Below are 12636 nucleotides of genomic sequence, written 5' to 3'. Positions count from 1 at the left end.
ATTTTTTGGTTGCAGCCGTCATTGTTGTTCGGCGGGTCCGGGCTGGGGATTCGAACCTGCCACCTTAGGTGTACATGGCTGGCGCCTTAGCCGGTTGAGCTATAGGAGCCGAGCCGGTAGGTCTTATTTTCAAGGAAACACAGTATTATCCTAAGTGAAGTATCTTAGGAATGGAAAAACAAACACCACATAATTCTTACCAATAATTGGGAGGTAATGGATGGGCACATACATGCACAGAGAGCTATAACAGTCACTGGAAATCAAGTTGGGGGAGAAGGGGGCACCCGTTAGGTACAGTGAACACTGTTTCAAAGCACTATGGGCATGGCCATCAGAGCTGTTGTCTTCTGAAGACTTGACAATTAAGTTCACCAGCTCATCCTAGAAAAACTGCTTTAAAGGGTGGACGAGGTGCTGGGGAGTACTTGGAAGGTGACCGCGGTGATGTTCAGCAACTAGGTATAGAGGACTCTTTTTAGGACGAGTTCATGAACTTAATTTATCCAACCTCATACATCCGAGCTGATGTGTATTTGTGATTGTCCTATATTAACACACAAATGATATTTAGTTGACTACCACCAATGATGCTAAGGTTGACTGCTGGGTTACATTTTCCCCATTGGACTGGAAAGTAATCTGCATGATAAATGTGACTTTCTTATATACATCATTTTAAACTTATTTTTCCTGGAGTTTTTATTTGCCTTCCCTTCTGAGAGAAGAAACATAACCTTCTTCACCATATTGCTAAGCGTTTTCAGCTTCTTAGTGATTTGCTCCATAAGAATGAGTCTATTCCTTGGCTTAGCGCCCATAGCACAGTGGTAAAGGCGCCAGCCACATGCACTGAGGCTGGTGGGTTTGAGTCCAGCCCAGGCCAGCTAAAAACTGCAACAAGAAAATAACCAGGGCGTTGTGGCGGGCGCCTGTAGTCCCAGCTACTTGGAAGGCTGAGGCAAGAGAATTGCTTGAGCCCAAGAGTTTGAGATTGCTGTGAGCTGTGATGTGACGGCACTCTACCCAGGGCGACAGCTTGAGACTCTGTCTCAAAAAAAAGAACTCTATACACAGACACACTACTGATCAAATAGAAAGGGAAAATAAATCCTTTTGAGATACTCAAAAACTCAGGAACAGGGAAGGTATTTAAGGATGTACTCCAGCTGAGGGAGAGAACAGATGAAGAGATCATGCTCTTCGTGAGGTGACACAATGGCATAAAAAAGTGGAGTTGATGCAAAAGTATAATTAAAGCCCAGGACGTGCTGAATAGCAGCCTAGAAAGAAATCAGTAGAAATGGTGTACGGGGCTGGTGCCCTAGCCGCTGAGCTACAAGCACTGAGCCCAGAGTTCTGTTTTTGTATGAAGTACGAGGAAAAGGGGTCATTGTGGCAGAGTGGATCAGGCAAACTTTGATGTTATTTTAGCTAAGTCTCAGTTTCCCCATCTGTACAATGGGAATGACAGTCCCTGTTCCAGGTGGGGTTCCCCAGGAAGCTGAGTCTCTTGAGATAAGCGGGCAGGAAGCATGTTGAGGAATGGGATCAGCACATGTGGCAGAGTGAGGGAACAGGCTTGGGCTGCAGTGCGGTTATGAGGACGACTTGGCTGATCCCTTGAGGAGCTTTGAACCTGGCATGGCCCAACAGAGACACCCCCAGGTGAAGCAAGGGACCTGGGTCTTTGTTCTTTGTGTCAGGCGCGTCATGGCCTCTGGAGAGGTCTGGTTAGCTGCCACTGCTCCCGGCAGCTGGGGGATGAGTGCCTGGGTCCTGCAAGGGAGTCAGTTGGGCAGTGCAGCCAGCGTCCACTGCCACTTACCGGCCCTACCGTGGAGCAGGCCCCAGTAATGGCAACTTAGGAAGGAAGGAGGCAGTGTTTGCTTTCTGAGGCACCTCTGGTTTCATAGGCCTGTTGTAAACACTGGGAAATATTTTTTGACAAGAATCAAGATACCTGACCTGAGGATGTCAGAAGATGCTGTCTGGCTCCAAGGTGGACAGTAGGGATGAGACGGTCTGCAGACTCCACCTTTTAGATTACAAGTTTAGTTAACAAGCTTGCCTAGCACGTGCTATGGGCCAGGCACAGCCCTCGGCACTTTAAAAAACACGAACTCTTCATTCTCATTTCGCACCTACAAGGAAAATACTGTTATTATCTCCACTTTTCAGATGAGGGAAACAAGGCCCATGGTGAGGCTCTCACTCTGCCCCGGAGCTGGGAGGAGTGGAGCTGGGGTTGGAGCCCAGGGTCTCTGTCCTGGGCCTGCGCTCTTAATGACCCACAGCAGCCATTTCAGTGCCCATGGGGCTGGAGTGAGTTATTTGAAGTGGGTGGACATAGAAAACTAGTATTTACTTAGCTTTTCTCTGTGAGTTATACCTGGGGTGGGATTGATCACAAGGACCAAAGAGCTAACCAAGTTTGAGTGCGTTAAAATTTGTTTTCCCTGGGTCCCTGGAAACCTCTGGGTCCAGCTGCAGGAGGTACAGCCAGTCTGGAGGGGATGGCAGGTCTCCTGGCTGAGGCCCACATATACCTGCTCCTACAATCCTGCCTCCCCCACAACCTGGCTGCCCCGACATTTGTGCCTGCACATGTGTCCCGGAGTTGGCTATGGTCCCCTCTCTGCCCAGTCCTGTCTCAGGCAGGGGTCTGAGTCACTCATTATTCTGGGTCACTTGTGCTCCTGGGCTGTTCTGTGTCCAAGCAGGTGGGGAAAGGGAGGACAGAGGCCTCTTCAGCCAACAGGGCAGAGCCCTGGGATGTGGCATTAGGTCCAACAGCCTTGCCATGTCAATATGACCCCCCTTCCACGAATGGGGAAACTGAGGCTCCAGGAGGTCAGCTGTGCTGGCCACAGAGGTTGGGCTGCTTCTACCACCTGTAGCAGCTTTCAGATCTTGTCACTGGAAAACAGCCTGCCTGCGGTGGCTGGGGTAAGGGCGTGCAGGCCGGCAGTACCGGGGCGCCCCTGACCCCTGGGTGGGGGAATTGCATCACTGTGAGGCCTTGCTGGCCCCACTTTGCCCCTTCCTGGGCTGTACAGGGTGTAGCCAGCCCTGAGGTCTCCCCAGAGGGCTTCAGCCAGGTCTTTCTGGAGGTCACTGACTTGCTGTCTGTTTTTCTCTCTGAAGCCGAGTGTTTAAGACGGACATGGAGCTGGAGGTGTTACGCTACACCAACAGAATCTCCAGTGAGGCCCACCGGGAGGTGAGTGGGCTGCCGGCTCTGTGGGTGGGACAAGCAGCCTTCCTCTGTGGGGTCTGTCACCCTGGGCACAGTGCTGTGCCATCATTGTAGCTCACAGCAACCTCAAACTCCTGGGCTCAAGCAGTCCTCTTGCCTCAGCCTCCTGAGTAGCTGGGACTACAGGAGCCCACCATGACACCCCACTAGTTTTTCTGATTTTAGTAGAGATGGGGTCTGGCTCTTGCTCAGGCTGGTCTCGAATCCTGAGCCCAAGCAATCCACTGCCCGGCCTCCCTGCGCGCAGGATTACAGGTGTGAGCCATGGGGTCTGGCTCTTGCTCAGGCTGGTCTGAGCCCAGGCGATCCACTGCCCGGCCTCCCGAGTGCAGGATTACAGGTGTGAGCCATCTCGCCCAGCAGTCCTCTTTTCTGTTCCCCAGGGGCACAGGGCAGGGACAGGAGATGCTCTGCCTTGGATTCTCACCTTAATTAAAGCACCATCATTCCTGGGGCAGTGGACGCTGCTTCTTCAGGGAATTCTCCAACAAAAATAGTCCCGACTTCCAGGAGGGTAGGGCTGTCCTTCCTGACAAGTTCCACAGCTCCCAGCTCATTTTAAAGACTCTTTTGTCCTTAACTGTGATTCAGGGATGCTAGTTCTCGCCATCCATTTTCTGGAAACATCTCCACGTAGTTCTTTTTCAAGCCTTCTCACTGTACTGGAGGAACAAGACTAAGTAAGGAAAGATGAGTCTGTCTCGAAGACATCCAGGGAGGCTGTGCGGCCCATTGCCTGCTCAGGGACGGCTGCGGCTTTGCATTAGGGGCGACTGATGGGCAGCGTGGCCTCCCATAGGAGTTAATCTTCTCTGTGTTTTATGAAAGTAAGACAGAGGAAACCGTCATGTGACTGTGGCCATAGCTTTCGTAGCATCAGGTATTCACACACATTCAAACACAGCTCGGTTGAATGTCCCTGCCCTCAGGCTTCCCCTGCCTCTGAGCTGTAACCGGATGTTTGGTGTTTATGGGTCACCCACGCAAGGGCCCTAGAGTGGTTTAAATAACCCCTGTGGATTTGGAGCTTTAGAAAGTCAGGACTTTAGAAAGTCAGACCACCCTGAGCAAGAGCAAGACCCTGTCTCTACTAAAAATAGAAACATTAGCCAGGCTTTGTGGTCGGTGCCTGTACTCCCAGCTACTCAGAAGGCTGAGGCAGGTGGATTGCTTGAGTCCAAGAAACTGAGGTTGCTGTGAGCTATGACGCTACAGCACTCTACCCAGGGTGACAAGAGTGAGACGCTGTCTCACACACAAAAAAACCCAAGTTCTAATTTGTCACATTTTTGTAGTGCACGTATCATTCCAATTTTTTTCTTTAAAGAAGAGGCTCTTTTGAAAAACTGCTATACATTATTTATAAGGCTGTGTTACTTATCTGCTTAATACAAATGTCTTTGCTTAATATCCATCCTCCAGGTAATGAAGGCTGTAAAAGTGGGAATGAAAGAATATGAGCTGGAAAGGTAAGCCGCCTGATTCTCTGGGTAAAGATTAAATGTTGAGGAAAAAAAAGAAAACAATAATTTATGTTCCTTGAGCAAGTAACAGATGAGGCTGCCGCGACAGGCATCAGGTGGGGCTTCCGAGCGGGGCCCTGGGATCTTGGGCAGAGATTATTTTTCGTTTGACTGCGGCCACCTCCGTTGGCTGATAGCAGAGTGTTTGATGGTAATGACCTTTGATGACTTTTCTGGGTGGTTTAGTGCCCCATCATTCCACTCTTGGACTTTGTTTCTGTAATTTGCTGGAGACTTTACCAAATAGCCGCTCTTGTGACTCTGAAAGCCGCTAGTAAAACAGCTTGCCATTTTTATGTGTAAACACAGCCATTATGCCTTCTGTGCTTGGACCGTGGGGTCGAGGGATGGTTAAACGGCTCATAAAGTGCTCTGGAGAGCTCCATCGGCCTTCGGCTCCAATTAGGCCTGCAGTGAGCCGTACTACTGGGGAGCTTCCCAGGGCTGCCCAGATGGGAAGATGGGTATGGCCTGGTCGGCTTAGCCTGCTGGGGACCTGGGGTCAGCACGCTTCTGCCCAAGGTATGACTCAGAGCTGCAGTGGTACCACCTGGACGGTCTCTGGAGGGGCCGTGAACAGGCTGCCCTGCTCCCCTCTCTGCCCTAGGCTTCCCTTTCCTCCCCACCTGGCAGGGCCCAAGTGCACCCTGGGGCCTGGCTCTGGGAGCATGCTGGTTCCACATGGCCCTCCCAGGCCCCAGGCCTGCCTGCTTTATCAGTGCTGCTCACATCAGGTCAGTTCTGGTCAGCGGGCATGTTTCCATCCTCCACTACTGTGGGGTGGACGTAGGCATCTCTTTTAAACAATCACACTGAAAGAAGTTCTGGACATTAGCCTGCGTGAGGCTCTCGTCTTACACCGGGCAGGAAGAAAGAGGTTAAAGCGGACTTGTCCTGGGTGCAGTGATGTCCAGTTCTGTCATGCTGAGGACGATGGGGAAGGGCCTGCAGACCTGTCGGGTGTCTGCGTTTGTGAGGTCTGCTGCTGCTGTGTGGCACCAGGTCTGGTATTCTCGGGATCTTCAGCCCCACCCCCCATCTGGGTTAGGAAGGGTGCTGCAGGACCACCCCAGGGCATGGACTGGACATTGGGTCCCTGAGATAGGCCCTGTCCCAGAAACCTCCCAGTTGAGTTGGATCATATTGACCCATAGCTGATGCCTCAAATAAAAATAACCAAGAAACTGGAGCAAGACCAGCTTATCCCAGAGTGGAGCCCTGCTGTCCACTGCCTGCTGGCAGCCTGTCCCCTGTGCAGTGGGGAGTCCAGCTCTGAAGGGAGCTCCTGGGGACCCCTCCACCACATCCTAGTGTCTGACCCTACCTGACCTATGGGCAGAGCTGTGTGGGCCGGGGATCCTGGAATCCTTCCCCCAGCTCTCCTGCCCCTCTACGTAATAGAGGTCTTTTTTTTTTTTCCTTTTAATGAGAAATTTCAAATATTCAAAATAATAGAAGAGTGTCATGAACCCTGAAGTCTTGATTAGGTTTTTGGTTTAGTTTTGTTTACTAGAGTATTTTGATGCTGGGTCCCAGACAGCATGTCATCTCGCTTGTAAATTTTCTTCAGTAGGTATCCCAGGTGACAAGAATACTTTTTTCCTTTATGTAACCACCATGCCAATATCACATCTAACCAAATAATAATTCCTTAATATTACCAATCTCTAGCCCATATGGGTCCAAAACTATCTTATTACATTTAATTTGTTCAAGTTGAGGTTCTAGCAAAGCCCACACATTGCACTTGGTTGTTGATGGAAAGTCTCTCGTCACACTGAGCTCTGGGGAGACTTGACTGTCTGCGTCCTACTCAGCCTCCCCCTGACCCGAGTGCCCTGGGTTGGCCCAGCTGCTGACACTTGGTGCTGAGCAGTATCGAGTCAGCTTGCATGCCCGCAAGCTCTCTGTTGTACACCTGCTGTGTGCTGCGCCCACTCTCAGCTGGCCCGCGCCCAGCCATGGGAACTGCCTGCCTTGGGGCCTCTATTCAGCAAGGCAGCCATCTGCTTGGTGGATCCCCAAGAGCTGAGAGCGTGGGGAGGCTGTCAGGCGGGGAGTGGGATGACAAAAATGAGACATGAAGCCTGCTCTGAAGGACAGGTAGGATTAGGGGTCACCTCCCCCAAAAGCTGGTAGGAAGATGGATGTGGGAGAGGCTGTCACACACTGGGATGTCCCTGGCCAGATGTGAGGAAGATGATTGAAGCCGCTGGGGTGTCTGGAGCCTTGAGGGGGGCTGAGTCTTCTTTCTGCCCCCAGCTCCCTCCCTTTGGGCACACGTCACTGCCCAGAGGACTGGGTGGCATAGTTTTGTGGCTCGTGTCCTTGGGAGTCTGGAAGTGTCATCCTCAGGGCCATCTCTCATTTATCAGCACAGGATCTGACCCACAGCTGGTGTCAGGAAGTGTGTGGGTTGGTACCATAGATGGGCGGAAGAGAGAAGAAAAGGTCTGGAGCTATTTTTCTGCTATCTTCTGTTCTACCAGGAACTTTAGAATTCTTTTCTTAACTAGTTGGGGAATAAAAATCTCTTCTAAAGCAGGTGATGTTGGTTGTTGCTGGGGTGTGGTCCTTTGAACACAGGCTAGACTGCTGCCTCGGAAGGTCTGGCGGGGGAGGGGGTGGTCAGGCTGACTCACTGGGTTAACGTAAGCCTGCTGCTTTTCTGTTTTTGCTGATAGTGCCCTGTGAGTAAGGTGAGCGTCCCTCAAACCTGCTGACCCTTCTGCTGGGAGCACAGCCAGCCCAGCCTCATACAGAGACACCAGGGAGGGCAGAGAGCCCTGGGGGCGGAGGTGGAGGCAGGGCTGATTTTCTTGGGGGGCACACCCCTCCCCAGGACAGCTGTGCTCAGACTCAAGAGATGCTGGCCAGGGGCGGCCTAGTGCTAAGCCTCATCTTTTTTTGTTTGTTTATTTTCTCAAAGATTTGTTATAAAATCTTGGAAGTATGTTAAAGAAAAAAAAAGTGAGCTGATGGCATTTAAGAAGACACCTCTTTGTGCCGTGCCTGGGAGTGAGGTTTCAGAGGACATGAAAATCATTTTCTGCAACTGAGGTGTAGTAAATTGTGTTAAACCAATAAGACGTTAACGTCTGGGTAAATCGGGCGCTAACAGCATCTGACTGCGGGCCCAATCAGGCGGTCCATTTTGCCGCCTCGTGTTATTTAATGTTCGTGGCGTTACCAGCTTGTAGCCGGCTGGCATGGGGCTGGCAGGCGAATCAATTACCTGCAAACACTAATTTAGAGCACGCTCAATTGGCTGTGTAAGCAGGTCCCAGTTCACATTTACCACAAGGAGATTAATAACTTGATGTTTTTGACAGCCCGGGACCTTAATTGAAATTGTGTTTTCTCTCCACCCTGTGAGTGGGGCATTTGGGGGCCTTTCAAGGCAGCTTCTGTGGGAGGCGTGAGAGCCGCTTAAAAGGCAGAGATTCTGTGAGGTGCCAGGGGGACGGCGGGTCGTCCTCCCCTGGCCGGATCCTTGTCCCACACGTGCGTGACTCCATCAGGAGACCCTCCACAAGGACTGGGCTTCTCTGGGCTCTGGTGTTGCAAGTGACGGCCTGCAGTAGTGGCCTCCTGCTGCCTCCCAGCCCTTTGCTCAGGAAGGACTTGCCTGGCTGTGCACTGTGCACTCGCTGGCCCCTTGCCCTTCCCGCCCTCTGGGTGGACGTGGGAGCCCCAGTGCTACATGTGCAGTGTGCCTGGTGTGCCCATGGGGACGGGGAGGAGCCACGGCCAAGAGTCTGCTCCCCACACCCCGCCACACTCATTCCTAACACAAATCCACACACTCACATGCACACCACACAGATACCCATACCACACACTCACACTCGTACCACACACTCACCACGCTCAGACTCATACAACAAACCACACACATTCATAGCACACACACCATACCACACAGTCACACAGATACACCACATACAAATGCACATCACACACACAACCACACCACACAACCATACACATACCACCCCCTGCACGTCCCCTACCACACTCACATACACACACGCCACACACAACCCACACACCACGCACCCACCCCACACCACACCCTACACACCGCACACACCCACCGTTTGCACTCCCCACACACCCACACACGACCTTCCTTCCCAGCCAGGCGTTCCTGGGTCAGGCCTTGGTGTTTCCATCTGCCCAGCGGGGAGCAGACTGCAGAGCTGGTGTTGCCTGCTCACGAAACAGGACAGGATTTTTTTCTTTTTTAGGGCTAGAAACTTGACCTCCTGGGAGGACAGCCTGGAGGTGGGAGAGTCTATGGCACCGCACAGTCCAGTAGCAGGTGCTCAGGGCCCCAGGGAGCAGGGGCGGCCGTACCAGGCTGCTCCTCTGGGTGCTGCCCCTGGCCTCACCTTGCTCAGGCCTGCTGCCCCAGGCTCTGGCCCTGTCACATCTGTAAGGGCTGCATTTCTAGCTCCCTGTGCCACTGAGTCTTGTCAGATGGGCCCCTTCATGTCTGCGTCCTGCCCTAGGTGCTGTCCTCTCCTGCCCTGGGTCTCAGGTAGGGGTTCCCGTGCTGGGTGCCTGGTCAGACATGGCCCCATTGGTCGCTGGCTGGGGTCAGGACCCTGTGTGGGTCATGCAGAGGTCCCAAGAGGTCCCTATTTGACTCCTTCGCACAAGTTCTGGAGATGCACAGTTTGCTGACCTAACCCGGCCTCAGGGCAGCAGGAGGCTGCCCTCGGTTTTCTTACCCTCAGAAGGAAGCTAGAGTTTTGTTTGGGGCCCTTTGGACCAGATGTAGGTCCAAGCAAACATGAACCCCCAGGTGAGAATAGACGTGGGGAGCCTTTCTTTGTGGGCCTGGTCATTGTCCAAAGGCCATGTGCTGCACTGCCACAGTGGACACACCTCTCCACTGGCTGCATTGAGGGCTGAGAGCTGTGGCGCGGCTCCCTGAGCCCCTGGGTCTGTGTGTGGAGAAGGCTCAGAGCTGCCAGCCCTTCTTGGCTGTTGAGACAGGCCACAGCCTCCCATAAGGCTCCTCCTGTAAGAGGGATCAGGGAACCCCACCTGTTTCTAAGCTCCCTTGGTCCTACACGCTAGCTGGCCATACCACGGGGCATTCAAGCCACACCAGGGCCGACTGGGGTGGAGAATTCCTCAGAGTCCGGAGCAGGCTCTGCCTCATTCTGAGCTGCCCCAAACTGGCAGGGCAGGTCCCGGGGCCTCCTACCCCTCTGTCCATGAGATTTGGCCAAGCCTGGTGTCCAAGTCCAGATCTGGGGCTGCTTGGGGGTGGAGGGGACTATCGGGCTTAGGGCAGGGCTGGCTCATTCCACCTCTAGGAGTGACTGGGAATGGGCACACACAGGGCATAGACTAACTTGGTGTCTGGCCAGAAAACTGGACAGAGAACCAGAGGGACAGTCTTTCTGCAAGTACGTAGCCTGCTCAGTGCAGGCCTAATGAGAGCCTTTGGGGGCAAAGCCAACCTGTAGTCATTGGGGGGGACTTGCCCCTCCAGAATCATATTAAGGAACCGTGGTGCTGCCTCAGCAGGCAGCGTGTCTCACCATCAAAGCTCATAGTGACTGTCGATTTTAGATAGGTATTTTTCAGGGCTTTGAGGAAGTGGTGTTTTCTTCCTGGCTTACCAGGAGATTTTATCAGGAAAGGATGTCAAATTTTATAAGCGGCTTTTTCGGCCTCTCCCTTGGCCGCATGTGTGTTGTTTTAAGCAGTTAACACAGTTCTAGTTTCAGAATAGTTTGCGATTACAGAAAGGTTACGAGAATATCAGATGGTTCCCATATACCTCGCACCTGTTTTCCCTGTTGATGACGTTATTAGGGGACATTTGTCCCAACTCATGAACAACACCAATACGTGGTTGTTAATCTGAAGTCTGTAGTTTATTCCTTATTCCACTTGCCCTGGCTTTTAGGGAACATCCCTGCCTCTCCCAGGATTCCCTCCAGGAGCCCCCGTGACATTTATTGCCAGTGTTCCTCAGGCTCCTCTGCACTGTGTCAATCTCTCAGACTTCCCTGTCTTTGATGACCTTGTTAGTTTTGAGGTGTGCCAATTAGGCAATTTGAAGACTGTCTTTCAATTTCAGTTTTTTCTCAGGGGTAGGCTGGGGCTCTGGGTGATTGGGAAAAAGATCATGGACATTCCATGGTCTTCGCATGTTATCAAGCGTACGTACTATCCACACGGCTTATCACCATTCACCACTGTCGGCCTTGACCTTCACCACCTCACAGGTTTCTCCCCTGTAGCGTTACTGCCCCATTTTTTCCATACTGTGCTCTTTGGAAGCAGGTCCCTGTACACAGCCTACCTGAATGACGAGGCGGCAAGGCTCTAGCTCCTTGAGGGGGGTCTCTATGTCCATTATTAGTAATCCTCCTGTGCTAATTTGTCTCTTCTCCTTCCCTTATGTAATTTGTTCAGCCATTTGTGTTTTACTTCTATCTGTACAGATTGGTGAATGTTTATTTTATACTTTATGCTCGAGTATTGCATCATCATCATCATCATCATCATTATTATTATTTGAGACAGAGACTTATTATGTTGCCCTCGGTAGAGTGCTGTGGCATCACAGCTCACAGCAACCTCAAACTCTTGGGCTTAAGAGATTCTTTTGCCTCAGCCTCCCAAGTAGCTAGGAATACAGGCGCCCGCCACAATGCCCAGGTATTTTTTGTTGCAGTTGCCATCGTTGTTTAGTTGGCCCAGGCCAGGTTCGAACCCGCCAACCTTGGTGCATGTGACCAGTGCCATAACCACTGTGCTACGGGCGCCATGCTGAGTATTGCATTATTTATTTTTGTTGCTCAGCTCATGCAACTTGGGGCACTAGGAGCTTTTGTATGGCTGTGGTGTCCCTTTGATGCACTCCCATTGGTTCACGTTTTGAGAGCCTCCGGTCAGGCACTGTGAGATGCTCCAGACCCATCTCGTGTATCTGCTACACAGCTAGCAGCAGCTGTTTCTCCAAGGAGCCCTGGTGCCTCTTATTGGAGAATGGTGTTAGAAACCAGCACTGGGTGTGTCTCGGATGGATTTTATGCCCCAACTTCCCAGTGTGGAGCCAGGGTGCATTCCTGCCGCACCCCACTTTGCTGTGGCAGATGACTACTTCCATAAGCCCAAACAAAGAGGCCACTTGGTAAGTACAGTAGAGCACAGTCTCCAGAGACTGTTAGTACCAGCTGTGTGACCTCGGGCAAATTGATAACACTACTCCTTAATTCCCTGATCGGGAAAAAAGGAATAATAGCACTTCACAGGACAGTTAGGAGGATGGATGAATTAATACACAGGCACACCGTGGAGACACGGCTCGCGTGGGTCTAGATTACTACAGTAGAGCAAATTACACAAATGTTGTGGCTTCCAGTACATATAAAGTTATGCTTACGCTATGCTGTAGTCTCCTAGTGGTAGCAGCTTTATGTCTAAAAAACGTTACCCAGAGACATAAAGTGAGCACATGCTGTTGGGAAAATGGTGCCAATATAACTTGCTTGATGCAAGGTTGCTACAAACCTTCAATTTGTAAAAATAGCATCTGACAAAGGGTTAATAGCTAGAATCTACAGAGAGCTCAAATTAAAACAAGCACAAACAATCCCATCTACCTCTGGGCAAGAGATACGTGCAGAACCTTCTCTGAGGAAGACAGACGAGTGGCTAACAAACATTTGAAAACATGCTCATCATCCCTAATCATCAGAGAAATGCAAATCAAAACCACCCTGAGAGATCACCTAACCCCAGTGAGAATGGCCACATTAAAAGTCTCAAAGCTGCAGATGCTGGCGTGGATGTGGAGAGAAGGGAACGCTTTTACACTGCTAG

The 12636-nt window shown here is 51.5% G+C and overlaps 1 protein-coding gene across 1 annotated transcript in view; it reads left to right on the top strand.

Annotated features, from left to right (window-relative positions):
- PEPD (peptidase D) overlaps positions 1-12636 on the top strand; it is a 119591-nt gene that overhangs the window by 47202 nt on the left and 59753 nt on the right. The window contains exons 8-9 of the mRNA XM_023518353.1: positions 3148-3223; positions 4682-4728. Of these exons, the coding sequence (XP_023374121.1) occupies positions 3148-3223; positions 4682-4728 (123 nt within the window). The remainder of the gene's footprint in view (positions 1-3147; positions 3224-4681; positions 4729-12636) is intronic.

This window comes from Otolemur garnettii, unplaced genomic scaffold (assembly GCF_000181295.1).
Source record: "Otolemur garnettii isolate 467f Iridium unplaced genomic scaffold, OtoGar3 scaffold00135, whole genome shotgun sequence".
NCBI classification, from domain to species: domain Eukaryota; kingdom Metazoa; phylum Chordata; class Mammalia; order Primates; family Galagidae; genus Otolemur; species Otolemur garnettii.
The sequence above is the reverse complement of the archived record's forward strand: the minus strand, read 5'-3'. Positions and strand labels throughout refer to the sequence as shown.